At 40.7% G+C, this 26,477-nt stretch overlaps 1 protein-coding gene and 4 pseudogenes across 1 annotated transcript; all 5 read right to left on the reverse strand.

Moving 5' to 3' along the window:
- Positions 1-975: 975 nt before the first annotated feature.
- LOC110758111 (cysteine-rich receptor-like protein kinase 10) lies at positions 976-3,102 on the reverse strand (annotated as a pseudogene).
- An 8,788-nt stretch (positions 3,103-11,890) lies between these two features.
- Positions 11,891-13,962, reverse strand: LOC110758119 (G-type lectin S-receptor-like serine/threonine-protein kinase At4g03230). The gene is made up of 6 exons (XM_088249980.1): positions 13,846-13,962; positions 13,559-13,724; positions 13,194-13,404; positions 12,832-13,069; positions 12,593-12,743; positions 11,891-12,474 (listed from the first exon to the last, which is right to left on the reverse strand). The coding sequence occupies exons 1-6, from the start codon at positions 13,890-13,892 to the stop codon at positions 12,169-12,171; spliced, it is 1,119 nt and encodes a 372-aa protein (XP_088106106.1). The 5' UTR covers positions 13,893-13,962; the 3' UTR covers positions 11,891-12,168.
- Positions 13,963-13,988: 26 nt separating this feature from the next.
- LOC148296017 (G-type lectin S-receptor-like serine/threonine-protein kinase At2g19130 pseudogene) lies at positions 13,989-14,705 on the reverse strand (annotated as a pseudogene).
- A 751-nt stretch (positions 14,706-15,456) lies between these two features.
- LOC148296018 (G-type lectin S-receptor-like serine/threonine-protein kinase At2g19130 pseudogene) lies at positions 15,457-16,094 on the reverse strand (annotated as a pseudogene).
- A 2,076-nt stretch (positions 16,095-18,170) lies between these two features.
- On the reverse strand, positions 18,171-26,309 carry LOC110770186 (G-type lectin S-receptor-like serine/threonine-protein kinase At4g27290; annotated as a pseudogene).
- Positions 26,310-26,477: the final 168 nt, after the last annotated feature.

Consider the following 26,477-nt stretch of genomic DNA (forward strand, 5'->3'; position numbering starts at 1 on the left):
CCATCCCATCCATCTCAAAAATTTCTCCCAACTTTCTTCTGCCCTATATGTCCCTCTCAAAGTTTCGCCCCTCTTTCTTATGCCCCATATCCGTCTAAAACTCTGACTCTAATTGAATGGCGATACAGTACCAGATGAGCTAGCTACTTTTCTTCTCTGTAGATTCTCGCTCTCTCCATTCTTATTTTGTTTGGTTTATTATCAAAGAAACTGGGTAAGTTTTTTATTTTGTTTGATTTAGGGCGTGTATTAAAGATGCAGGTAAGGTAAGTTGATTTAGGAATCAGGACTTGGGTGCTATGAAATCCACAACATCAACTGTTTAGGGATTTTATCTTACATATTCCATTAGTATCACCATTCCAATTGTTTTTTTTATTTTGCGTAACCCAATTGTTTCTGGTTTGGGAATTGAGAGAGCCATGTTGTAAATGTGAAAGTCATATTCTTTTTGTTTTTTTTTTCTTTTATACAAATGATATTTTACTTTCATTTAATCTAAACTATGGGAGGAGGATTCAAACTCGAGTGCAGAGTGAGGAGCATATATGCTCTAGCCAACTTGACTAAGTCATGTCTACATTCTTTTTGTCTTTTGTCTATATACACTGTACAGGGCCAACTTTGGATTATAGGATTGAGTTGTGACTGCTATTGGTCAAGTGGAATGAGCATGAGATAAAATGTTCTTTCTTTTCTCTTATGTTTCCTTGCTTATCGTCAAAGTGTCAAATAATTGGCGCAAACTTGGTTGTGAAAAATAAAATGCTTTCACACTGAAACACAATCCACAAACTTGGTTTAAATTCTGAAGACCGATTAAGCTGAGTCGAGCTTCTGGCATGCTGATGGTGACTGCATTGATGGAAAAGCCAACAGCACTGCAATTGATTGTCATACTTGTCACAGTGTTTTTATTCTTCGTTTATATATCTAATTTTTAATGCGTTCAGAAAAGGAAACATTATTGAACCTCTATCGAGCTTCTGGCATAGTAATGGTGACTACATTGTTGGAAAAAAATGGTAGATGTTTGAGAAGAAGCCGCAACAGCTCTAGAATTCCTATTTGTTGAAAAGGCAGGTTCTTTGGTGGGTGGAAGTGATGTAGCTTCATTGGCCAGCATAAGAATTATGCAAAACATTGTTCGGCGATCAGCTGGAGCTCCTTGAACACACAAAAGCCCTACTTGGATGCACCTCAGGGCTTCATGAAGGGAGCAGGTTTCCGTTACTGATTCATCAATCACCTCCATTCTTCTGCCTTCTTTCCACAATTCCCACGCCTATGATTTAAGATATAAAACACATCAATCTTGCATGCGCATTACTGATGTTTGAAGCTTGCAGTTAAACAAAAAAGAAATTTAAACTAGATTTTCTAATACTTAACCATCCAGCAAGAGTCAGTGAATTTTGAAAACGATAAAAAGCAGCATTCTTCTTTCCACTTACAATCTCTAAGAGCAACACTCCAAAGCTAAACACATCCAATTTCTCTGAAAAATGGCCATGTAGTGCATACTCAGGTAAGATGTAGCCGCTGCATGAATTAATTAATGGTAGAGAAGTGAGCAAGACCAGTGATTGCGTATCGTTTAATACATGAATGAAAACATGTGCTATACATATACTTACTATGTCCCAACAACCCTGTTGGTATTTGCTTCAATTTGATTTATCCCAAAAATCCTTGCCATCCTAAAGTCAGAAATTTTGGGGTTCATTGTTCCATCCAACAGAACATTACTTGCTTTTAGGTCCCTGTGAATGACTTTCAATCTAGAGTACTTGTGGATATAAAGTAGCCCCTGAGCGATTCCTTCTATAATTCGAAAGCGGTTACCCCAATCCAATTTTGCATTTTCAGATGGATCTGATTGCCACAAAGCATGAGGAACAATGAGTTTAGTATAGTAATTGTTTTTTAATGGTGGAACAATGTTGTTGTCCCAGAAAGGCAATTCAATGTGATGTCTCAGAAATCAACAATATCACAGATTTAATCTCAGAAATGGTGACCACATACAAAACAGATGTTTGTCCAAACTTCGATGGGGCATGTTGTTGGAAAATTGGCTTGCATAAAGGATACAAAATTTCGGACTAGCGACCGGTCGCCTGCTATTAGCGACCGGTCGTTTGAGGCAGAGTCGAAGTCTGAAGCTATGTCGACTAGCGACCGGTCGCCAGCTATTTGCGACCGGTCGTTTTCTGGCAGAGTCGAAGTCTGGAGGTTCTGTGAAAAGCGACCGGTCGCTCAGTATATGCGACCGGTCGCCCAGCACGTGCTGTTTCTGATTTCTCGAGTTTTGGACTCCATTTTCAAGGGCTATCGCCTCCTACCTACTTGCAAGGACTCTAGGGGTCACTTCTAAGTCAGAAGAACGTTGGAAATCAGTTGGGAGGTTGCAGGTAGCATTGAAGGACATTGGAAGACTTGTTTCAAGGTGTAGCTACCCTATGGTTCTATATAGGGTGGCTACACAAGTAACCATCAATACATAGCTTGTGGCTGGCCTAACCTGTGGTCTATGTCAGGTTTCAAGGGCAGAACGTGGGAGACAAAGCAAGAGTCTCCTCTCAAGTCTAATGGCTCATGTATTAAAGGAAAGAGTGAGCAAGTCTGAAAGAGAATAAGAGAGTTAGAGAGAGTTGGAAGAAAAGTAGCTGGGAACTAGTGAGTCAAGAAGTGAAGAGAATTCTCAAGTGTATCAAGGTGTTGAGCAAGGGTGTGAGAGAAACAGATTGAGAGGGTAGTGTTCTAAGGGGGTTTCAATTTGTAAACCAAAGTTGTAACCTATCTTCACTAGTGAAATTTCTCAAGGGGATCACCAAAGAGGATGTAGGCAAATTGCTGAACCTCTATAAACACTTGTGTCTTTTGTGCTTGATTATTTTCTGAGTGTGTGTGTAAGATTCATCCATCATTGAGTCTTGTCCAAAGTCCATCAACAACAAGGTCTAAAGGGGAGTGAGTTGGTTTTAATTCACAACACATGTACTCATAGATCAATATCATCTCCTCCTCTTCAATACAGCAACCCAAGAGCCTAACAAGATTGGTATGTTAGAGCTTGGCTATAAGCTTCAACTCATTCATCAACTCCTGATACGCTTGCCCGGACTTCTTTGACAATCTTTTTATGGACACTTCTTCATTTTCAGGCAAAATCCCCTGTAGAGGAAGAAAAATCCTTACCAATCAGGATTAATTAGCAAAATTTTTATCAACAGAAAGTACAAAAGAAAGAGCATATTTTCAAATAGAGCACACAGTGGAAGTTTCACCTTATAAACAGGGCCAAATCCTCCGTCTCCCAGTTTATTAGCTTCGGAGAAGTTGTTAGTAGCAGCTAATATACTCCCTAAATAGAGCACTAATATTACTTATACTCCCACTCATATTTCCTCCTATGGACCCTGTTTCAGTCTCATCCATGTCCTGGCATATGTGTGTGTGTGTGTGTGAGAGAGAGAGAGAGAGAGAGAGTGTGTGTGTGTGTGTGTGTGTGTGTGTGAGCACTACCTTCATTTCCTAAAGTTTTCTTCCATAAGAAAAATAGCCAAAGGTTATTGTAAGCAATCCTGCTGTTCCTGAGACTCTTGCAATTACATTGGACCGCTGCTTCAAGAAATTATCAGCATGACTCTTACCACCTGAGAAAAATAGAAAACCATCTTATGGGATCCAAATAATGGCACTTTCTAGCAAAATAACTAACTCCGTTTATTTATTTTTTCTTTTGACTAATCAATATAATCTTGTGAAATTAGTGAGTGGTTGAGTCTAAGAATCCTAATTTGACACATCCATGTAGAGAAAACTGCAAAAGAAACCAAATTAACGTACCTTGATTAGAGCGATGAACACAAATATAAATAGTTTGCCCCAGACCATGATTCTCTACAAGATCCATCAGGTCACCGAACCATGCCAAACAACTCGTAGTACTTCCTTCTCTCACATTTGAATAAGCATAAGCTGTGCAAGAGCAGTTCTTAAGACCTTCAGATTTGTTGGCGAGTAGAATATATCCTATTCTATTTGGGTTTTATTTATTTTTTCCTTTTGTATAGATATTATGTAATTAGGATTCCACTTATTTCCTAATTAAACCCTACTAGGGTTTGTAACCTGTATTATAAATACCTCCTTTCGGAGAATGAAATATATCTGAAAATATTCTACCCATATTGTTTGACTTGGTATCAGAGCTAGGTTTCTGGTGACCTGTGTGTGTTGTGCCCACCCGTGTTCTACTGTGTGCCCTAATTTCTTTTAGGGTTCTTGTGTCTGTGCCTTTGCCGTGTTCCGCTGTGTGCTCTGTCGTGTTTGTGCCTCTACTGTGTTCGTGCATCTGCCTCTACTGTGTTTGTGCCTCTGTTGTCTTTGTGCATCTGCCATATTTGTGTCTGTGCTGTGATCTGTTGTATACCCTGCGTGATTTGTTGAGTTTCTGCTACAATCATGGGTGATAATTCTATTGTTGGTTCTGCTGCTGCTTCTGCAAATTTGCGTGTTTCTGACTCTATTCCAGGTACTGGCTCTAATACTTGGATAATTGACACTGGTGCTTCTGATCATATGACTTATAATGCTAATTTTTTTGATGAGTTGTCTAGTAACACCCGTGACCCATATATAACTAGTGCTAATGGTTTGCCCTCTCCAATTACTGGCGAGGGCACCATTTCTCTCACCCCAACTCTGTCCTTGTCTCGTGCGTTATTAGTTCCCAATATCCATTGTAACTTGTTATCTGTTGGTCGCTTACTTGATACACTTAATGCTTCTGCTACTTTCTATCCTACCCATTGCTCTTTTCAGGATCTCAAGACTCACGAGGTGATTGGGCATGGTAAACGGATAGGGGGGTTGTATTATTTGACATTACTGATCGGTTCATAATTGTATATTATTTCTTACCCTTCTAGCTTATGATTTGGTTATGTTTTTGAGTTAAACTTGTGCTTTTAATCCTTTTTGTGTTTATCTTTCAGTTAATTGAGCTTTAGGTAACAATGATGGCTTTGGAGAACATAATTCATGCAATTCAAGCATGTTAAGGCCTAATTTGGATGAATTGATGAAGAGCTTAAAGACAAATTCATTATGGCTACAGCCCCCTGCCAGTCCAGTTCCGTAGGTCATATTGCAAGCTTTGTTTCAGCAATCTACATAGCTCGGATGAGGCCACATTCTTCATGAAAGTTGCTCCAATTGGTGTGTACTATAACATATCCAAATTTCAGCCCCATTGGATAAATCTGGAGTCCGTTACCTAGCAAACACAGAACCATGCTCAGGATGGATCTTATCAGCGCGGAAAATGAGTTAGCAATTTGTTTCGGCCTTAACTTCTTCCTCCGACCTTGGTTTGGCCCAAATAACATATGGCTGGAAAGAAGACATTCTGAACTTCAATTTAGAGTGCTTAAAGTCCTAATTTGATTAAGAGAAGCCCAAGTTGTAAGCCCTTGAAGTTTCTGGTCATGCTGACCTCAGCATGTGCTGGTTGGATGCTTGGTCATGGTGAGCTAGGTATGAGCTATCATTTCTGGTTGGAAGCTTGGTCATGGTGACATGAAGATGAGCTAGGGCTGCTGGTGGGATTTAGTGGTGAAGTGCATCAACCAATTCAAGATTTTCTAATACAAGTGCATCACCCATTTCAGATTTTATAATTCAAGTGTTGTATGCATTAGTCTTATTGAATTCTGATTTTCACTTCCCCTAGGCCTATAAATAGGGAAGTTCTCTAAGCTTGTAATAACACCCCAAGGGGGGGGAGCTCTCAAACACTTCTCTAGAGCTCCCTTCCCTTCTCTCCCTCAAATTCTCTTAGTTTCCCTTTGTAGTTCTCAATTGTTGTAATAAGATCATTCTATTAAATTTTCTTTGTACTAAATATCAAACACTTTTCCTTTCTCTTCTTCTAATTCTCTAAAGCTTTCAAACACATGTTCTTCCAAAATCCTCAAAGTTCTCAAACATCTCTCTACTTCCCTTCTCTTCCAAAAGTCTCCATGTCTCAAACACTTCACAAACACATTTCTCTTCCTTCCCTAAGTTCTCAAATTCTCCAAGTTCACAAACATCCTCCAAGTTCTCAACCACTCTCTTCCAAATTCTCAAAGTTCCTAAACACTCTCTTCCAAAATCCACAAAGCTCTCAAAACACCTCTCTACTTTCTTCTCCAAATCCTCCAAGTTCTCAAACACTCTCTTCCAAATTCCCCATGTCTTAAACACATTCCCTTCCAAAATCCTCAAAGCTCTCAAACACATATTCTTCCAAAATTCTCTAAAGTTCCCAAACACTTTCTTCTCCCTCCTCAAAGTTCTCAAACACTTCCTTTCTTCCTCAAAGTTCTCTTAGTTTCCTTAATGTTTTCTTAGTTGTAATTTATTTTTCTTTGTTATGTAAATTCTTTTCTTAAGTTTTCAAGTTGAATTAGTTTCCAAGTTTCAATTATGGTTTTTGTTCTTATTCATTATGCTTATAAGTTAATATGCTAGTTTGAATGATTGATCACCATTTAGGCTTGCATGTTAGCTATCTTGGTTTGAATTAAGAGTATACACCATGCTTTAATTCGAATTGAACTATGAATAGGAAGAGTATGTATGGACATTCGACAACAGGGATTAGATACATGCTTGGTTGTTTAAATTGTTCTTCTATGCTTAATGGGTTCCTAATGCTTAATTTTAGGTTAGACAACAAATGATCAAATTAGGGAATTAGGAACACAAGGTTATGACCACACACCATGGCTTAATCATACTTTAGCTAGAATCAATCCATTAATCTAAATTGAACTTGGGAACTTATTTGCTTGAGTTACTTATTTCTTTCTTCCTTGTTTTATTTATTTCCTTTCTTTTTCATTTCTGTTTTGTGTAGGGAAAATGAATTGAATCATTCAATCACCAATCCTCGTGGGATCGACCTCGCACTTACATACGCTATACTACCGAACGGCTCGTGCACTTGCGAGTATCACAAGTTGAGGATGTAGCTTAATCCATTTTGGTGGAGCTAAATCTACACAACAATTACCTTCTGCACCAGTTCGTGATCGTGTCGTTAATACTGTTCAACGTTGCAGTGTCAAAGACAAACATCAAATTTGGTTATGGCATCGTCGCTTGGGACACCCGTCATTTGGCTACCTTAAGCGTCTGTTTCCATCTTTATTCCGCTCCTGTGATGAGTCTAGCTTCAAATGTGAGACTTGTGTAATGGCCAAGAGTCACCGTGCTGTTTTTCCCTTAAGTAATAATAAAGCTGCCTTGCCTTTTGAGTTAGTCCATTATGATGTATGGGGTCCTGCTCGTGTGACTTCAAATGGTTTCCGTTGGTTTGTTACGTTTATTGATGACTGCACTCGCTTAACATGGGTGTATTTGATGAAGAATAAACATGATGTTGCCTCTATTCTCCCTGATTTTTGTGCCATGGTGTCTACTCAGTTTCATGCTCATGTTAAAGTTTTTCGGACCGATAATGGCGGTGAATATGTGAATCATACATTGAATCAGTTCTTTCGTGATCACGGTATCATTCACCAAACTACCACTCCATTCACTCCTCAACAGAATGGCGTGTCTGAAAGGAAGAATCGTCAGTTACTTGAAGTTGCCCGCTCTCTTATGTTGGATATGTCTGTTCCTCATCATCTTTGGGGACATGGTGTCTTGGCCGCGGCCTACTTGATTAACCGTACTCCTAGTCGGGTTCTTGATTTCAAGACTCCACTTGATGTGTTGTGTGCTCTTACTCCTCCGGTTTCGGTCTCTAAGTTACCTCCGAAGGTGTTTGGGTGTGTTGCGTATGTTCATGTCTACTCCCATCAACGGAGTAAACTTGATCCTTGTGCTCTCCGCTGCGTCTTCATTGGTTATTCTACTACTCAGAAGGGTTATAAGTGTTATCACCCGCCTACTCAGAAGGTACATGTCACTTTGGATGTTACTTTTCATGAAGAAGTACCCTACTATGTCTCTCCCTCCTCTTCAATTCAGGGGGAGAGGGGGAGTGAATTGAAGAGTTTTGGAGTGGAAAATTTGGAAGTTTTTGGACCTGAAGAAGGAATTTCTGGCGAACAGGAAGCGACCGGTCGCAGGGAAGACGCGACCGGTCGCCAACGACTCTGTGATGAAAACGACAGGTCGCACATAGGAAGCGACCGGTCGCTCGCGTCGACGAGCGACAACAGTACCGATACGGGTGACGCGACCGGTCGCGAGGAAAGCCACGACCGGTCGCCAGACGAAATTGTTGGTGCTTTCGAGCCTCTCTCAGAAGGACATAACAGTGATATTGGTGACTCTCGTACAGATGAAGAGCCTCTCTCAGAAGGACATAACAGTGATATTGGCGACTCTCGTACAGATGAAATTAATAATAGACCCCCCTCTGCCCTGCCATTGCCTCAATCAAGTTGTGATAATAAGGTACTTTCTAGTGTATGTGTGCCAACTAAGTTGCAGGATGCTCTTTCTGATCAAAACTGGGTAGATGCAATGCATGTTGAGATGGAAGCCTTGAACAAGAATGCTACTTGGGAGTTAGTTCCTTTACCAAAAGGAAAAAAGGCAGTTGGGTGCAGATGGGTGTTTACTTTGAAGTACAAGGCTGATGGTTCCATTGACCGTTACAAGGTAAAATTGGTAGCAAAAGGGTATACTCAGACATATGGAGTGGATTACACAGAGACTTTTGCTCCAGTAGCTAAGCTCAACACTGTACGCGTACTCTTATCCTTAGCTGCTAACCGTGACTGGCCGCTGCTACAATTTGATGTCAAAAATGCATTCCTCCATGGTGACCTCAAGGAAGAAATATATATGGATCCTCCGCCGGGTATCCCTGTAACTTCTAAGGAGGGTGTGGTGTGCAAGCTACGGAAATCCTTGTATGGATTAAAGCAATCTCCAAGAGCGTGGTTTGGAAGATTTGCTGCATCCATGAAGAAGTTTGGGTATGTGCAAAGTAACTCTGATCATACTTTGTTTCTGAAGCGTCATAAAGGTAAATTGACGGCTTTAATTATTTATGTTGATGATATGATTGTGACTGGAGATGATCATGTGGAGATACAGAGTCTTCAGAAGTATCTGGCTTCTGAGTTCTAGATGAAATCATTAGGTGATTTAAAGTATTTTCTTGGGATTGAAGTTGCCAGATCTAAACATGGTATTTTTCTATCCCAAAGAAAGTATGTTTTGGATTTACTTGCAGAAACTGGAATGTTAGATTGTAAACCAATTGATACCCCTAGTGAGCAGAATCATAAGTTGGGGATATATCCCGATCAAGTTCCGACTGATAAAGAACTTTCTCAACTCGCTTGACAAGTTGGGCATGCGTGACGTCTTTGCTCCAACTTGAGGGGGAGTGTTGGCGAGTAGAATATATCCTATTCTATTTGGGTTTTATTTATTTTTTCCTTTTGTATAGATATTATGTAATTAGGATTTCACTTATTTTCTAATTAAACCCTACTAGGGTTTGTAACCTGTATTATAAATACCTCCTTTCGGAGAATGAAATATATCTGAAAATATTCTACCCATATTGTTTGACTTTCACATAACTTATATATATCTCTCTTTTGGCTTTTGAACGCGACGTTGGTTAGGGTTTTTGGGGAGCTTCTACTTCCAGGTGTTTTTATTCTTATTCATTCGAATGATATTTTCTTGGATTTTAGTTATGAGTATGCGTAACTAATTCCTATTGCTAGGGCGAGGCCATAAGCCTTAGCATGAATATGTAATTTTATTAATTTGCTTATGAATGGATGCATTTTTGCTTTGAATTATTAATCACTGTGTTTAAACTATCTATCTATTTTAATGACTGATCACCATTAGGATATTTAGACAAGTAATTTGATGCAATTTCTGTTGGAACATCACCCTGAAATTGAGGAGGGCTTCTTGTGATTAGTAATTGTAAGTTCACTTAAGGCGAACATCACGCTCTTAAGGGTTGCATGGTTTTTCAAAGGGTTTTCACAAAGCTTAATGAGTCTTGCATGTTTATATTTGATCTGAACATCACAGACGGATTGCATGTTAGATATACGTTTTCGCTTGAACATCACAAGGAGAATATACATTAGGAAAACCTAACCTTCAAAGCAAATATGTGGAAATTCATAAGTAATTGATAGAGTTGCATAGGATTGTGACGGCGACGGCTAAACCCTAGTTTCTCTCTATATTGTTACTCTCGTACTCTTATTTCCTAACAGAACAGAATGATCAGGTAGTTTCATCCTTTCAAACTTTGAGAACCCTTCTGCTTTATCACATGTCAATGCCTTTTCCCGAACACAGCCTCCGGGCCAATCCCCCGTAGCCCATTGTTTGTGAAATTTGGTCCTAAAACCTATCAAACACTTGCATGGTGATGATGATGAGAAGGGTTCACTTTTATCACAGGCACCATATGAACCACAATGCGCATAAAAATCACATTTATGAACGGGCTCTGTCCACAATGCCAACCATGTTCTATTGTAATCTAGCCACTGCTGCAGCACAATCTGCCCAGTTGGGTTCAACTTGGCTCTCAATTTTACTGACCTGACCAACACCGACACACCATAAGTAAGAAAAACCTCGTCAATGTCAAAGTTGTAAGCAAAGAAATATGAGTTTCCACTTAAATTGCCGAAACTTGCTTGTGTTTCCTTGCCAATTAGGTTCGTACTTCTCCAATATGGAGCATTTTCCTTCCAGATAAAAGCCTGGCCAGGCACTACTTTAGGATCAAAGCCTAAGGTGAACTTTCCGGGCTGTGGATCATTAAGTGCTGCCCAGGTGTAAGACGCCTTTGATAGACTGTTTTTTTGTTCACGCTAAGCCTCATGTCAGGCAACAATGTATCAGCAGGATGATCAAAGTTCTGCCACAAAGTAACTTCTCCATCTCTCAGTTGAAGGTTTCCACAGTCCAGTAGCTCAGCACTTGTGGCTTTCATTGCAGAAGCCGGTACTGACGCACTAGATGACCATATATAACTACTTTTCTTGTCATCCCATCCACCAGATTCCCATCACCACTGAGCGTGAAAACGCCCGGAGAATCAGGTGGGGATTCTTTGTCAGCAACCCATACAATTGATTCTGTGTTTGGGATTGTGTTGTACCATATACCAAGAAAGTATCTGGTAGAATTTGGAGGACTGAAGTAGCCCAATGCAAAGGTTCCAGTAGAAGAAGTCTAGGTCTGGTTTGCAGTTATAGGTTTTTCTGGTACTAAAGTGTTGTGGGTAGCACGAAATGGCAAGACAAGAGATGATAGTAACAAAACAAGACAGAGAAAGAGCAACCCGATCTCTGTTTTCATAGAAACAAAGAAACAAGAGAGGAAGTGGAATAAGAAGAAAATATTTCCTGCCCGTGGAAAACGTTATGTACACGATGAAATTAGTAACAGAAATGTAGATGGACAAATTCTACAAAGCCATTTTACTCATTTAGCCATTTAGGTCCAAAGCATGACTCATATGACCTTCCATAACTCAGCGGAGAGTGTAGGACCACCGACATTATAATAACATATGAGAAGACAGACAGAGGAATGTCCACCTGATTGTATATGTTGGGTACGTGATTATTTCTTAACAGAAGAAACATGTCCTCCACCTTTGTGTCAATGTAGAAGCTAGGCTGTCTCTTAGGTTAGATGAAACAGTTCATGCGAACCCAAAGAAGTCATAAGGCCACGGCTCTCACCAAAGACTCATCATTTTACAAACTTTCACATTATAAAGATACCATTCCAATGAACCAAGAGTTGTGTTGAAAATGGGGCTCTAGATAATGTTGCTAGAGTAAATAAACATAAATCACGTGTGACTTTCTCAAAAACTTTTAGCAGCAGAATTGTTTGTATTAGCAATGGAGAGGGAGATTCGAACTTGGACCTCTCCCGATATTGAGCCGCTATCGACCTTCTGGTATTAACATCTATACCTACTGATGTCTCTTATGGCCCCCAAAAAAGCATCAAACATGTGGTATTGGGACTTCTAGACATTGTTAAATTCTTGCACTGCTGATTGTCAGTAATTGTTACAGTGCTGTTACATTGTTATTCTTTTCTTTTTCAATTTGGACTTGCCAAATTTTTTGTTTTTAATAACCTCTATCGTGCTTCTGGAATAGTAATGGTCACAGAATTGTTGGAGTAATTAGATGTTTGAGAAGAAGAACCAGCAGCACTGGAGTTCCTGTGTGTTGAAAAAGCAGGTTCTTTGGTGGGTGGAAGAGATGTAGCTTCACTCGCCAGCATAAGAATTACTGAAGACATTGTTGGTCGATCAGCCGGAGCTTCTTGCACACACAAAAGACCTACATGGATACACCTTAAAGCTTCATGGGGAGGACATGTTTCTCTTACCACTTCATCAATCACCTCCATTCCTCTACTGTCTTTCCACAATTCCCACGCCTACGATTTAACATACATATAAACCCATCACTCTTGCATGACCATTCACTTATTTTAATTACAAATTCGCTTGAGGCTTAAAAAGAAAAGGACACATACTAGAATTTTTAGTACTTACCCAACCAGAAATTGTTACTGAGTGTTCAAAATGATGAAAAGAAGCATTCTTCTTTCCACTTACAATCTCCAACAACAACACTCCAAAGCTGAATACATCCAATTTCTCTGAGAAATGGCCATAGAGTGCATACTCTGGTGACATGTAGCCGCTTCATGAATTAAAGGCAGAGGAGTAAGCAGAGTAGTGATTGCATAAGGTTTATTACATGAATGAAAAGATGTGCTATGCATACTTACTATGTCCCAACAACCCTCTTAGTATCTGCTTCAGTTTGATTTGTCCCGAAAATCCTTGCCATTCCAAAGTCTGCAATTTTTGGGCTCATTGATCCATCCAACAGAACATTACTTGCTTTTAGGTCCCTGTGAATGATTTTCAATCTAGAGTACTTGTGGATATAAAGTACTCCTTGAGCAATACCTTCTATAATTTTAAAGCGTCTACCCCAATCCAATTTTTTCTTTTCAGATGGATCTGATAAGACAACCCAGGAAGAATAATGAGCTGAGTGAGCAACACATTGAAAAAGATCTTAAGAAAAGGTGATCAAATTTGATGTCCCAGAAATCAACAATATCAAAGAATCATAGATCAATACCAAACAAAAACTTGTCTAAACTTCGATTGGGCATGAACTCATAGATCAATATCATTTCCTCTTCTTCAATACAGCAACCCAAGAGTCTAACCAGATTGGTATGTTGGAGCTTGGCTATAAGCTTTAACTCATTCATGAACTCCTGATGTCCTTGCCCTGACTTCTTTGACAGCCTTTTTATGGCTACTTCTTGATTCTCAGGCAAAATGCCCTGTAAAGGAAAGAAAATCCCACATAAAGAGAACCACCACCTTATCAATCAAACATGGTTTGGGAAAAAGGTATTAAGAGAAGTACTAAAGAAGGTGTCATGTTTATGAAGAACAATTAATGTACTATATTGCATTACATAGTGGAAGTGTCACCTTATAAACAGGGCCAAATCCTCCCTCTCCCAGTTTATTAGCTTCGGAGAAGTTGTTTGTTGCAGCTAATATACTCCTTAAACTGAATAGTGGTACTTCTGTATCATCCTTTCCACCTCCAGCACCATAATTTACTTTAGTATCACCATACTTCCACCAATGCTCCCTGATGTTTCAGTCTTAGTGTTAGAGCATCGTTTGTTTGAAACTTTGAATTACTAGAATCCGTGTGCTTGCACATGTGACAGAGAGAGAGAAAGAGAGATGAGGCAGAGTGGTAGCAGTACCTTCCCTTTCCCAATGTTTTCTTCCATACGAAATTGCCAAATTTCATTATAAGCAATCCTGCCGTTGCTGAGACAATTGCAATTATAAGGGAGCGTTTATCGGTATGACTGTTAACACCTGCAAACAAAACAAAAATATGCAATTAACCAATTACAATGATGGCTCTCGTGTAATAATCACTTACAACAACACCAACAATCATTTGCACAGGACTTTTAAGATACATAAACTCCGAAGCTGCAAGTCTAATGTATAAAGCTCTTCCATCACTGTCATCTGCTGCATGTTCTTGCACACCCAAGAGATCTCCAGTCCAAATTGAACATCCGGTAGTGCTGTCATAAGCATAAGCAGTGCAAGAGCAGTTACTTAAGCAGATTGATCCACATTTCTCAATACTCCCAACCTCCACAGACTGGTTATTTTCAGGCATTGACATGGTTTGCACTCCTAGAAACCAGTCTTCAGTTCCATTAACACTAATAGAATTCCCACACTGCAAACTGGTTTTTCTTGAACACCCATCAGAGTAATCCTGCAAAACCCAATCCGTTGGCGAAGTTGGCTCAAAACCCATCAAACAATTACAGAAGAGCCCAGATTTATCATTGCAACTCCCAAATGCCCCGCAAAATGCATGAACAGCACATTGTTTTCTTGGTTGAGACCAAAACAAATTCCATTGCCTGGAAGTCTCCAACCATGTTAGTTTCTGAATCTTCCCCGAGGTATGCATCATGAATCTAGATATTCTCTTAGGATCATAAAGAGAGTAGGTGAAATAACTTTCGTTTTCGTTTGTTACATAGCTGTAATTGTAGGTGTAATTAACCCTCATCTCAGGAACCAAGCTGAACATATGTGAACTTTCATTCCATGATCCGCTGGTCCAGTACTGTCTGGACCTATTCCACAGTATGATATATGAGTTGCTTCCATTTGGGTCTAGCTCAATGTGGGAACCGAATTAATCCTGAACCCTAGGTCAAATAATTCCTTCCATTTGGGGATTATTTGACCTAATTGGGAATTATTCAATTTAATTAGGGATTACCTAATTAAATGTTACCTAATTGGGTTGATGATTGATTTGATTCCTAGGACGATTCTCAATTAAAGGAGGAGTTACCTAATTAAATTAGGTATTGATTTGATTGCTACCCTGATTAGGGATTTGATTTAAATCAAATAAATCAAATCCCTAATTAGTCAAATCTCGCCAAATTGGGGAGGAATAATTCCCTTCCATCTACGGAATTATTCCTCTGAAACCCTAGCTCCCGAGACCTCTATAAAAAGATGGTCACACACAATGGTTAAGGTACGTCTAAACTCCTACTGAAACTCTGCAGAAATTATCTCTCAGAAACCCTAGCCGCCACTCTCTCTCTCCCTTTTACACAAGGCTCCGGCCACCACTCACGGCTCCGGTCACCCGGTTTTTACCACACATACATATTCTCGTACCCTATTTTAGCTATCATTTCTCTTCAGATCGATTGAACTGACTTAGGCATTGGAGGGCCTTTGGCCAACACCCCCCGGGTGTGGTCCTCTTATTGTTATTCATTTTGCAGGGAGAAAGAGAGGTGGAGAATACGAAGGAATCTTTTAGGCGAATATTCCTGTGTGAGGAAATTTGCTCCCACACTCAAGAGAGAAAAGACCTGGTGCGGGATCCTCTGAATTCTTCCATGAAGTGAGAATTTGGCTTTGTTTGGTAATTTTGTTGAACCCAATTCTACCTCCTGGTAGCCATGTATGGGTTGGATGATCAAAGCTTTGCCATAAAGGCTCTGATGTAGTACTAGTACTACACCCACCACCAGCTCTTAATAAGACAAGGTTTCCACTATCTAAAAGAACTGCTTCTATACAACCTGTGGTGGTGGTGGTGGTCAAATTTGTTGACCAAACTGGACTTTTCGACTCGTTGAAGAGAACCAAATTACCATCTGAGATCCTCAAGACCGAAGAAAAACTATCAGAGACTGGTTGCTCCCTATTTGCTACCCACACTATGGTCTGCTCATCAGATACTACTTGTTTGGAGTACCACATGCCTATGTGGTAGTTTGAAAAAACCCAGCTCCAAAACCCCACCTGCAGAGACAATGGTTTGATCACCGGAGAGAGATTGGTTTCCACTGATGGTGTAAGCTGCAAGGGAAATATGGACTTTGAGATACAGGCATGACAAAACAACCGAAAGCACCAGCCTTGGCTTGGTTTTAGATATTTGCAGACAATTTTAGATACTGTATTGCAATACTTAACCAGATCAGCGCATTCAGCTCGGTCAGCTATTGAAGAAGCCAAACGTCTACAGTTCAGTTACTAGAAAAGCTTAAAATGTCATACAACCTTCACATTAAAAAAAGCCTGTAATAATCCTGACACCCAAAAAAAAAAACGAAATAGAAGAAAAGAATTCAAGAGGCAAAGCGATATTTTTCCTTGGATCGCGACATCCTAACTTCATGACATGGACAAATTAGTGTCTTTTTCATTTAAGAAAAAATAAATATCTGATTCCGGTCCGATTCTTCCACCAGCCTCTGTGTGTATCGATTTTTTTTTATACAAGCAATATTAGGGATAGGGATTCAAACACATGACATCGGATGCATAAATAACTGTTCTTAACCACTTGAGTTACGAATCTCTTACTCCCTTGATGACATGTGGTATGTAGACGAATAAGTACTTAACAAATTGCAATGGGTTTAGGTCCCAAGTATGAATGAATGAAATGACCTTGCTTTATAACTAAAACACAAAACAGCAGTGCTAAACTAGTGAAATGCCCTCTGAATTTGTAGAATACTTTCAATTTGCCCCTTAATCTTTTTTCTAGAAAATTAAAGACATGAACTATTTTTTTAGCCGATTTCCCCTTACCGTTAATTTTGTTCACATTCCCCGTCCAATTTGCCATTAAAAAGTTTCATGTGCCAAGCATGTGAGACTATTTAAGGAGAAATTGGTCATTTGCACTTTAAAATAATTAAAACTAAAAAAAATTCAAGCAACTAATAATAATAATACTAGGCTTAAATATAGAAATGGTCATTGTGTTTTATCCATCTGGCCAATTTAATTCCTGTGTTTTTTAATTGGTTGATTTAGTCCTTGTGTTTTACTCCGTTAGCCAATCTTGTCCATTCCATTAAATTACCGTTAAAAAAATTCATTAAAGTTTTTAAAATTAATTAAAAAACTGTAATGGTTTAAAAAAATATAAGTTTAGTTTACAAAATAAAACAAAATGAATAAAATTAAGAAATTTTAAATAAATAAAACCCAACACCCACTACGCCCTCTTCTTCTCTCAAGCCGCAACCACCACGCAAGTTCCCACCATGAGCAATCCCAGCCACCACCCCACTCTCTCTCTCTCTCTCTCTCTCTGATCCATCCCACCCAACCCCGCAACTCCTCTATGCATCTCCCTTTCTCCTCTCTCGCATCAATCCCTCCTTCCCACTGTACCTCTTCTATTGCCCCACCTCATAGCTGGGTTGTTTTTTTGCATTTTTTTAACATTTTCTTTTTAATCAGTCAACTTTTTTGTTGTTAAAAATGGGGTTTGATTTTTAAATTATAATTTTATGTTTTTCTATAACTAATTTGAGATTTTTATTAATTCAAATAATATTTATGAATTTTTTTAACGGTAATTTAATGGAATGGACAAAATTGGTATACTTAGTAGAACATAAGGACTAAATTGAAAACACTGGTATCAAATTGTGCAAGTGAGTAAAACACAAGGACGATTTAACATTTAAGCCTAATAATTAAACCCCAACCTCCAGCCCCACCCCCATTGACCTCCCCCTCTACGCCCCTCTCTGTCCATCTCCCTTTGCCCCTCTCTCCGACTGCGCTGGAACAAAAAGCTGAAGCATCTATCTTTGTCGCTATTTCTCTCCCTCTTCCCTATCTGATCATGTACCCGCTATGGGTGCTGGGGTTATGCTGGGGTTTGAAAAAATAAAATAAATAACAGAAGGAAAAAAAAATGCTGTTTGGATGGTGGTGGATTGACTTCTTTGGATACTTATTACTCAACGGAAAGTGTCAGACCCACCGACGTTTTGTAATATGTTAGGCAACAGAAGAAGCATGTTTCACTTTCACCTTTCTTCTGCCAATGTAAAAGCTACGGCTGGCTCTTAGATAAAACATCTTCACGTGTCACTTTCTTAAAAATGGATAGAAACACAATAGTTTGTATTAGCAAGGTAGAATGATCATGTTCTTTTTAAGCACCGCACGGACAGGGAGATTCGAACTTGGACTGCTCCCTGACATTGAACCGCTATCGACCTTCTGGTATACTAATGGTGGTTGCATTGGTGGAATAGCTAACATCAATGGCATTCCTAAGAGTTGAAAAAGCAGGTTCTTTGGAGGGTGGAGGTAACGTGGCTTCAATGCCCTGCAGCATTAGAATGTCTAAAGGCATTGCTGGTCGATCATCTGGATCTTCTTGTACACACAAAAGCCCCACATGGATACACCTCAAAGCTTCATGAGGGCAGCAATGTTTCCCTCACTGATGCATCAAGCACCTCCATCCCTCTACCTTCTTTCCATAGTTCCCATGCCTATGATTTAAAAACATAAACCCATCAATCTTGCATGACTATTGACTAACTTGCACTTGAACCTTGCAGAGTTAATTGCAAATTTGACAAGCTTGAAAAGAAGAATATAAAATTAAAAAATTTAGTACTTACCCATCCAGCAAGAGTTGGTGAACGTTCAAAACGGTAAAAATCAGCATTCTTCTTCCCACTTACAATCTCCAACAACAACACACCAAAGCTAAATATATCCAATTTCTCAAAAAAATTTGGCCATAGAGTGCATACTCAGGTGACATGTAGCTGCTGCACGAACGATAGAGAAGTGAGCAACAGTAAAGATTGCATAAGGTTTAGGTGAATGAGAAACATGTGCTCTGTATACTTACTTTGTCCCATCCCAACAACCCTCTTGGTATCTGCTTCAGTTTGATTCATCCCGAAAATCCTTGCCATTCTGAAGTCTGAAATTTTGGGCTTCATTGCTCCATCCAACAGTATATTACTTGCTTTTAGGTCCCTGTGAATGATTTCCAGTCCAGGAAATTTGTGGATATAAAGTACTCCTTGAGCAATAACCTCTATAATTTGAAAGCGTTTACCCCAATCTAGTTTTGCCTTTGCAGATGCATCTAATTGGACAAACCATGAGGAAAAATGAATTTAGTGTTTTTCTTCTATAAAGCTTTTTGTACACATGAAAAAAGATCTTGCAGAAAGCAATCAAATGTGATATCCCAGAAATCAAAAAAATCAAAGAATTAATCTTAGAAGTTGTGGTGATCATATACCAAAAAAAATGTTTGTCCAAACTTCGATTGGGCATGTACTCATAGATCAAGATCATTTCTTTCTCTTCAACGCAGCAACCCAAGAGCCTAACAAGATTGGTGTGTTGGAGCTTGGCTATAAGCTTCAACTCATTCATGAACTCTTCATGTCCTTGCCCTGACTTCTTGGACAGCCTTTTTATGGCTGCTTCTTGATTTTCTGAAAAAATCCCCTGTAGTGGAAGAAAAATCCAACAAAAAGAGAACCAACTCCTTATAAGTGCTGAGATCAATTGGTATATTTCAATAATAATGTTTACAGGTACAGGTCTATGATTATATACAGTTTGAATACAATCCTAATAAGGTAAATACAATCAGACTTGAGTGACTGAATCAATCCTAATCAAATAGAATAGGAAAGACAGCTTAGCATATATATCACATTTGACTTTCATACGGAGGAGCCGATTGTGTTGTTGATGGAGCAGATTGAGTTGTTGATGAACTGATCTCCTTTGATATAGGAGATTCCCTAATACGCCCCCGCAAGACGGTGGCACCATCGGAGACACCGATCTTGGAGCGAAGGAGATGGAAACGGGGACGCGGCAAGGGTTTGGTGAGAGCGTCAGCAAGCTGATCAGTAGTAGATACATGAGACACTTGAAGAAGACCACGAGTGACACGATCCCGTACAAACTGAAAATCAATTTCGATATGTTTCATACGGGAATGTAGGACAGGATTAGCGCAATAGAACATGGCTCCAATGTTATCACAGGAGACAACTGGTGTTGTGGGGAGAGGAATGCCAAGTTCAAGCAATAAGGACTGAATCCATGTGAGTTCAGAAGTGGTGGCAGCAATGGCGCGGTATTCGGCTTCGGTGGAGGAGCGAGAGACAGACCGCTGTTTGCGGGAGCTCCAAGAGATCAGATTTCCACCGAGGTAGACAACATAGCCAGTCGTAGACTTGCGATCATCATGATCACCAGCCCAGTCAGCATCGGAAAAGGCATAGAGACGATGAGAGGGGCGGCGACAAAGATGAAGGCCAAAGGAGATGGTACCCTTCAAGTAGCGAAGAAGACGCTTGAGTGCCTGCCAGTGAGTCTCGGAAGGAGAATGCATGAATTGGGAGAGCTTATTGACTGCGAAGGAGATGTCAGGGCGTGTAAGGCTTAGGTATTGAAGACCACCAACAAGACGACGGTAGGGAGTTGCATCCGTTGGGGGGGAGCCATCATGGAGCATAAGTGAGTCAGTTGTGGAGAGGGGCGTACTGACAGCCTTTGCACCATCCATCTTGGCATTGACAAGAAGATCATGAATGTACTTTTGCTGAGAGAGGAATAAACCAGTGGCTGTGGGAAGAACCTCAACACCAAGAAAGTAATGTAATGAGCCCAAGTCCTTGACAGAGAACCGAGTGGCTAAGAGTTGAATGAACTTCGCCACAAGTGAGGAATTATTACCTGTAATAAGAAGATCATCAACATAAACCAAAAAATAAATTACAGTAGTCCCATTTTTGAAGAGAAAGAGTGAGGCATCAGAGATGGCATTGACAAAGCCATGGGAGAGCAAAAATGAGTGTAATTCCTTGTACCACGCCCGTGGAGCCTGTTTGAGGCCATAGAGGGCTTTCCTCAATTTACACACATGAGATGGATTATTAGCGTCAACAAAACCAGGCGGTTGGACCATATAGACATTTTCACGGATTGTGCCATGAAGAAAAGCATTGTTAACGTCCAACTGACGTATTGGCCAACCATGAGTCACGGCAAGATGCAAAACAATTCGTATGGTAGTAGGTTTGACCACCGGACTGAAAGTGTCTGAAAAATCAACACCAGGACGTTGGTGAAACCCCTTGGCAACTAAGCGTGCCTTGTACCTGTCAATAGTGCCATCAGGATGCCGTTTGATACGAAACACCCACTTACAACCAATAAGATTTTGAGAGGGGAGTGAAGGAATGAGCTCCCATGTACCATTGCGAATTAACGCATTAAACTCATTGGACATTGCTTGTCGCCAAAGGGGATCCTTAACGGCCTGGGAAACACATGTCGGTTCAATGGAGGAGAGAATGGGGTGTTTAGTAGCAGTCATAGCATATCGGGGATTAGGTTTGTGGATACCTGCTTTGGCACGGGTGACCATGGAATGATCGGGGAGCACAGGGGGTACGGGGGGGTTGGAAGGGTGCGGGTCAGAGGATGGAAAGGTGACAACAGTCCTATGAGGGTTTCTAGTGTATGTACGAATTGGGCTGAGGTGGGTAGGTGGCTGGGCTGGGTCAATTTGGGCTGGAGAATGTGAGGTAGGTGCTGAGGCTTGGGGGTTGGGGGATGGTAAGAGAGGAGCAGCAGCAGCAGCAATGGGGGCCAGGGCTACTGATGGTGACGGCTCCGAGACGGGGGCAGATGCTGATGATGAGGCTGATGTGACATGTGGTGGCATCGAAGAAGAAACAACCGGTGCAACAGGCATGGTGGGTGAGTGTATAGGAACATAAGTAACTGGAGGAAGAGAGGAGACCCAAGTGTGAGAGTTATCAACAGTGACATGGGGAATGGAGGAAGGGAGGTTGGCAAGAGGAAAAGTGGACTCATCAAATTGAACATGCCGAGAGATAAAAATTTTGTTGGAGGAAAGATCAAGACACTGAAAGGCACTTTGATTAGGTGAGTAACCAAGGAAGAGACATGGGCGGGAACGAGGAAGTAATTTATTTGAATTGTAAGGACGTAACCAAGGAAAACACAAGCACCCAAAGGTACGAAGACGGGAGTAATTGGGCTGTTCATCAAATAGTTGAGTGAATGGGGAGAGATTGTGGAGAAGCGGAGTGGGCATGCGGTTGATAAGATAGGCAGCTGTTTTAAAGGCATAAGACCAATAGGTGAGAGGTAAAGAAGCTTGATGAAGAAGGGTGAGACCGGTTTCAACAATATGACGGTGTCGCCGTTCGGCGACCCCATTGTGTTGCGGAGTGTGAGGTGGTGTAAGAAGATGGGTGATGCCATTGGATGAGAGAAAATGTTGGAGTTTGATGAATTCTCCCCCACCATCAGTGTATAATCTAGTGATTTTTCTTTTGAAGTAATTTTCGACAAGTGCTTTGAAGGTGACAAAAGTGGAAAACACATCAGATTTCTTTTTGAGAGGGTAGAGCCATATGTATTTTGTGAAATGGTCAACAAATATAACATAGTAGGAAAAACCATCAATAGAAGAGTATGGAGCAGGGCCCCAAACATCACTGTAAAGGAGGTCTAATGGACCATGACTAGTGAGAGACGAAGTACCAAACGGGAGCCGATGGCTTTTATTACACAGACACGAATGACAAACAGACTCGGACAATTTGGAAGACACATTAATGGAAGATAAACGAAGGACTTGTTGGAGAGTTTTGTGACTGGGGTGACCAAGACGACGATGCCAGAGGTTGGGAGAGACCACCACACCCACTAGAGCTTGCGGTTGACAAAAGGATTTGGGAGACCACTCGTACACATCATCCTTATTCGGGCCTCGAAGAAGAACCGCCCCCGTGCTCAGATCCTTGACATGAAAGAAATCAGGAAAAAGTTCAATAGATGTATTATTTTGTTTATTAAATTTAGAAATAGAAATAATGTCTTTTTGCATAGAAGGAACACAGAGAACATTGGATAAGGTGAAAGATTGAGAGGATGAGGAGGGTAAAGTGGTTGAACCGACATGAGTGATACCCAAACCTGAACCATTACCAATAATTATTTCATCAGGACCATCATATGTAGAGGCACCAGAGAGAGTGTTGACGTTGGAGGTAACATGGTGAGAGGCACCAGAATCAAGCAACCATGTTGGAGAAGAGGTGGGCCTACCATGGGTGGTAGGATTGGCCACTGGCTGACTGTGAGGGCCAGATTGGAGTTGGGGGCAGCGTTTGGCACTATGACCTTGAGTGCCACACCATTGACAGAAACCACGATAACCTGTGCTGTTCATGTGGGTAGGGCGACGACTATTGTCAGTGAAAGCTGGTTGGGTGGGCCCATAGGAACCACGAGAAGGATTGCGAGAGGCAAAGGACCCACGGTTGGAGTTGTTAGAGCGATAGCCACGGTTTGAGGTGTGGGAGCGAGATGTCTGAGTGACATTGGCAGTGATCACTGGGGCAGCAACAGCGGTATCATCACGCTTGAGAGCGGCTTCATGTTCAACCAGCTTGTCATGGAGGTTTTCAAAAGAAATTGAGGTGTCGCGGGAACGAACCACCGCAGCAATTTCCTTGAAGTCAGATCCAACACCATTAAGAATGTAGAGGAGGAGATCGTCATCGGAGAGGGGAACATCAATGATGGCGAGCTCATCTGCAATAACACGGACTTCTTGCAGATACTCAGAGACAGGCTTGTTCTCACGGCGCAGGAGAGTGAGGCGTTCTTTGAGACCAAGAACGCGGGCACGAGCTTTGCTAGCAAAGAGATGGAGAAGCTTGTCCCAAGCCTCCTTGGATGTCTTGGCAGAGGCGATAAGGGAGATGACCTGTGGTGAGACGGAAGCAAGAATCGCATGGAGGAGGAGTTGATCTTGCCGAATCCAAAAGGTGCGAAGCACGGTTTGAGTGGTTGATGGGCAGAGACTAGAACCGTCCACATAACCCATGAGGTCGTAGCCGTAAAGGAGGGCGTTGAATTGAGCACGCCATGATGGGTAATTGGTGGGTGTGAGTTTTACGGGTAGTTGGGCTGTAGCGTTGATTGTGATCAAGGTGGGAGTGGAGGAGTTGATCTCTGGTACAGGGATGGTTGCAGAGGCGTCAGTGGCCATGGATGAAGACAGAGAAGAGAGGAATCAGGAAAAAAAAAATTTGCTCGTTGGAGTTTTTGGGCTCTGATACCATATAAGTGCTGAGATCAATTGGTATATTTCAATAATAATGTTTACAGGTACAGGTCTATGATTATATACAGTTTGAATACAATCCTAATAAGGTAAATACAATCAGACTTGAGTGACTGAATCAATCCTAATCAAATAGAATAGGAAAGACAGCTTAGCATATATATCACATTTGACTTTCATACGGAGGAGCCGATTGTGTTGTTGATGGAGCAGATTGAGTTGTTGATGAACTGATCTCCTTTGATATAGGAGATTCCCTAATACTCCTTACCTATCAGAATTATGGGGAAACTTAATTAAGAGAAGTCCAAGAGAAATTATCATGCTTATGGAGAACAATGTACTTGTATTAAAAGCTAAACACTAAAGTGTCACCTTATAAACAGGGCCAAATCCTCCCTCTCCCAGTTTATTAGCTTCAGTGAAGTTGTTTGTTCCAGCTAAAATTCTCCTTAAAGTGTAGAGTGGTAGTTCTGTATCATTCTTTGCAGCTTCAGCACTCATACTGCCTTCCGTGCTCTCCATTTCGTTCTTATTGTTAGAGCATCGTTTGTTTGGAACACAAGAATCTGTGCACCTGCACATATGTGTGTATGTGTTTGTGTGAGTGAGAAAGAGAAAGAGAAGCACTACCTTTCATTCCCAAGTACTTCTTCCACAAGAAATAGCCAAAAACTATTGTAATCAATCCCGCTGTTGCTGAGGCTATTCCAATTACAAGGGACTTTTTCGATACACTATGAGAATGACTCTTACTACCTGCCAAGAAAAGAAAAGGAATGATCTATAAAAATGATGGCTCTAAGTAAGTGTCATTTCTGGCCAACTATTGTTGTCTGCTATGATTTATATTTGTCATTTCTTACCTAGTTGGGAGCCATGAATACGAATATAAACATCTTGCCCAAAAGTTTGATTCTCTACAAGATCCATCAAGTCACCAAACCATGTCAGACATCTTATATTGTTTCCTTGTGTCACATTTGCATAAGCATAAGCTGTGCAAGAGCAGTTCTGAAGGCATTTAGATTCACACTCACTCATACTCTTATTTTCTAAAAGAACAGCCTGATCTGGTAGTTTCAACTTCGAAATCTTTGAAAACCCATCAATGCTTTCTCTCGAACACAGCCACCGAGCCAATCCCCCATGTCCCATTGTTTTTGGAATTTTGGCCTAAAACCTGTCAAACACTTGCATGGTGAGAGAGGGTTTCATTTTTACCACTGCAGGCACCATATGGACCACAACGAGCATAAAAATCAAATTGATCAAAAGGCTTCCTCCACCATACAAACCATGTTTCACTGTGTTCCAGCCACAGAAGCAACTCAATATGCCCAGTTGGATTCAATATGACCCTCAATTTGGTTGAACTATCTGAGACACCATAAGTAAGATAAACCTCATCAGCATCAAAGTTGTAAGTAAGGAAATAAGTGGTTCCATTTGAAGATGGAGCATTTTCACCATCAACATCAAAGGCTGTGTTTGTCTGTTTGCCAATGTACAGATCACTTCTCCAATATGGAGCATTTTCCTTCCAGATAAAAGTCTGGCCAGGCACTTTAGGATCATGCCTAAGGTAAACTTTCTGGGTTGCGGATCATGTAGAGCTGCCCAAGATGTAAGACCCCTTTGTTGGCCAGTCCTTGTATTCAAGCTAAGCTTCATGCCAGGCAAAAATGTATCAAAGGGATGATCGAAGCTCTGCCACAGAGTATCTTCTCCAAGTCTAAGTTCAAGATTTCCATGATCCATTAGTACACCAGTTGTCGCCTTCATAGCTGAAGCAGGTACTGATATATTAGAAGACCAGATAACTTTTCTAGTCCTATCCATGATGTCCAACACCACTACATTCCCATCACCGCTGAGTGTAAAGACACCCGGAGAATCAAGTGGGGATTCTCCGTTAGCAACCCATACTATTGGTGTCTTTGGGATTTTGTTGTACCATATACCAAGGAAGTATTTGGTAGAATTTTCAGGACTGAAGATGCCTAATGCAAAGGTCCCAAGGGAAGAAATCAAGGTCAGGTTTCCGGTGATAGATTTTCCTGGTTCTAAACTGTCTTGGCTGGTACAAATTGGCAAGACGAGATAAAAGTAGCAAAGCAAGAGAAAGAAAGAGCCACTCCATTCAGAGCCAGAGAGACAGAGAAAGAAGAAGACTAGTGAAAGTTCACACCATAATTGTATTTCTTCCATTCAAAATAGGCATCATGTTTCTCTAAAGCACCTCAATTGCATCAATTGTTAAGTCCAAATTAATGTATCAATAGTAATATAAATTTGTTGGGACAACAGGAGCTGAGGCGGTTACCATTTATCATGTCCAGATGTACTATTTCCCAA

This window comes from Prunus avium, chromosome 3 (genome assembly GCF_965620075.1).
Source record: "Prunus avium chromosome 3, drPruAviu1.hap1.1, whole genome shotgun sequence".
Lineage (NCBI taxonomy): Eukaryota > Viridiplantae > Streptophyta > Magnoliopsida > Rosales > Rosaceae > Prunus > Prunus avium.